This window comes from Temnothorax curvispinosus, unplaced genomic scaffold, assembly GCF_003070985.1.
Source record: "Temnothorax curvispinosus isolate PA1 unplaced genomic scaffold, ASM307098v1 QBEX01013362.1, whole genome shotgun sequence".
NCBI lineage: Eukaryota > Metazoa > Arthropoda > Insecta > Hymenoptera > Formicidae > Temnothorax > Temnothorax curvispinosus.
In genome coordinates this window covers 659-2566 of record NW_020223142.1, presented here as the reverse complement: position 1 = coordinate 2566, position 1908 = coordinate 659, and the positions used below count along the sequence as shown (strand labels likewise).

At 36.1% G+C, this 1908-nt stretch overlaps 1 protein-coding gene across 1 annotated transcript; it reads left to right on the top strand.

Annotated features, from left to right (window-relative positions):
• Nucleotides 1-420: 420 nt before the first annotated feature.
• LOC112463494 lies at nt 421-1872 on the top strand (the record flags this gene model as incomplete). The annotated part of the gene is made up of 2 exons (XM_025029917.1): nt 421-443; nt 533-1872. A coding segment is annotated over exon 2 (1182 nt), but the record flags the coding sequence as incomplete, so codon positions are not given.
• Between the last annotated feature and the right edge of the window lie 36 nt (nt 1873-1908).

Below are 1908 nucleotides of genomic sequence, written 5' to 3'. Positions count from 1 at the left end.
TGGGCCCCGTGCGCGTGCGTGATCAACCCGAGCTCCCATAGATCTTTTCAGCAGTGCTGGAGATCGCAACGGACAGTGGTGTGCGCGTGCGGATAGCTCTGCAGAGGCGCGTGGTTTTCTCGCTTTGGGGTTATTGTGAATTGCAGTGCGTTCTATATAGCCTCATAAGCATTAAATTTTTATCGCTGAAAGAGATCTAGTGATAGAAATTGTAAATTATTATCGGTCAATATGAATGTTGGTTTATCTTGTCAAAAGAGGAATGCTAATGTTCAATTGATATTTGAATCCCGATTTAGATGGAAGAAGATAAGACGAAAAATCTTCCGATGGATGAGGAAGAAAACCAGGATTCACTGGTTGACTACGATAGTGACAGCAGCGTGGTCACAGTGGTAGAGAGAGAGAGAGAGGTAGTGATAAAAAGATGAGTAAAGATGAAGGTAAGAGAGTATTTTTTTTAAATAAAACAATCAAGAAGGATAATATACTTGTGTATTCAGAGATAGAGTAATTTAAAAATTTTGTTTAGAAGAAAAAGAGAACAAGAAGGAGACTGAAGCATAGGGTGCAATCCCGAAACGCGGCAAACCAAAAATTATAGAAAACATAGATGTAAATAGAGAATGGGCTGAAAATCGTCCTGTACTACCTATAGGGACAAAAATACTTTACGAGAAACAAGAAAAGATGGTTGAGAAAATGGAATCGGTAATGAAGATGTTGGACAAGGTTATGACCCAAGCAACCTCCATGATGGAAAATATGGTAGAAGTCGCCCGCGTAAATTTAGAGAAAGAGAAACTAAAGATTAGACGTTTAGAGGTAAATAAACAGAATACGCAAAGTAAAGTAGAAAACGGTATACAAACGGTTAAAGAATCAGAAGTAGAGCCTAAAAAGAAAAAGTTAGATGAAACAGTCTGTTCAGTCGAGAAAAATAGAAGTTTAGAGACAATTAAGAGTGCTTTAGAAGTAGAATTAAACAGTCAAAGGTTGCATATTAGAAGAGAATATAAGCTAACGCAAAAATCTAACTTTGATTTTTGGATGGATTATTTAAAATCCGAATTAATGAATAACGAGTTATTAGATGTAATAGATTCAAACATTGATAATCCAGAAAATCTTTCCGAATTAAAAGTTGCTAAGAGAAAAAGTCTAGTTAGAGATATAATAATCAATCATTTAGATGAAAATTATCATAAAAGGATTTTACATGAGAAAGATCCAAAAAAAATTTTGAAGAAATTAAGAAGTTATAAAAAGAGTGAAGTAAACGTTACTCATACATCGGTACGAACTAAACTCTATCAAATTAAAATGAGAAAAGACGAAAAAGTAAGTGATTTTTGCGAACGCTTTGATTCAATAATTAGAGAATATGAATCATGCGAAGATGCGGTACCTCTCACAGAACAAGAAATGAGATCTGCATTGTATCAAGCTGTGTCAATTAATGTGCCGGAACTGAGGAATGTAGATTTAATTAGAAGACAAACTAATCTTAAAGAAATGAATGTAGATGAAATAAAATCTTTCATGATGCAGTTAGAGGCAGAGACTAAGAGTGAAGTTAGAGAGAAGCTAGAGAAACCAGAGGTTAGAGTGCAGAGGGCTACCGCAGAAGAGCACAAAGAAGTAAAGTGCTACCGATGCAACAAATTGGGTCACATGGCGAAGGACTGCCCACTAGCGGGATCAGAGGCCTGGTTCTGTTACTACTGCCAGGAGATTAGAGGACACAAGGGTGATAGCTGTCCTAATGCCGGAGCCCAGACGAACAGATTTAGAGGAAAAAGGTATACAAATAAAACCGTTAATAAAAATATAAAGAAAAAGGGTAGATTTGCGCAAAGAAGAACAAAAAGAGTAGATAATAAAGGGAAAGTAACCAAAATACAACCA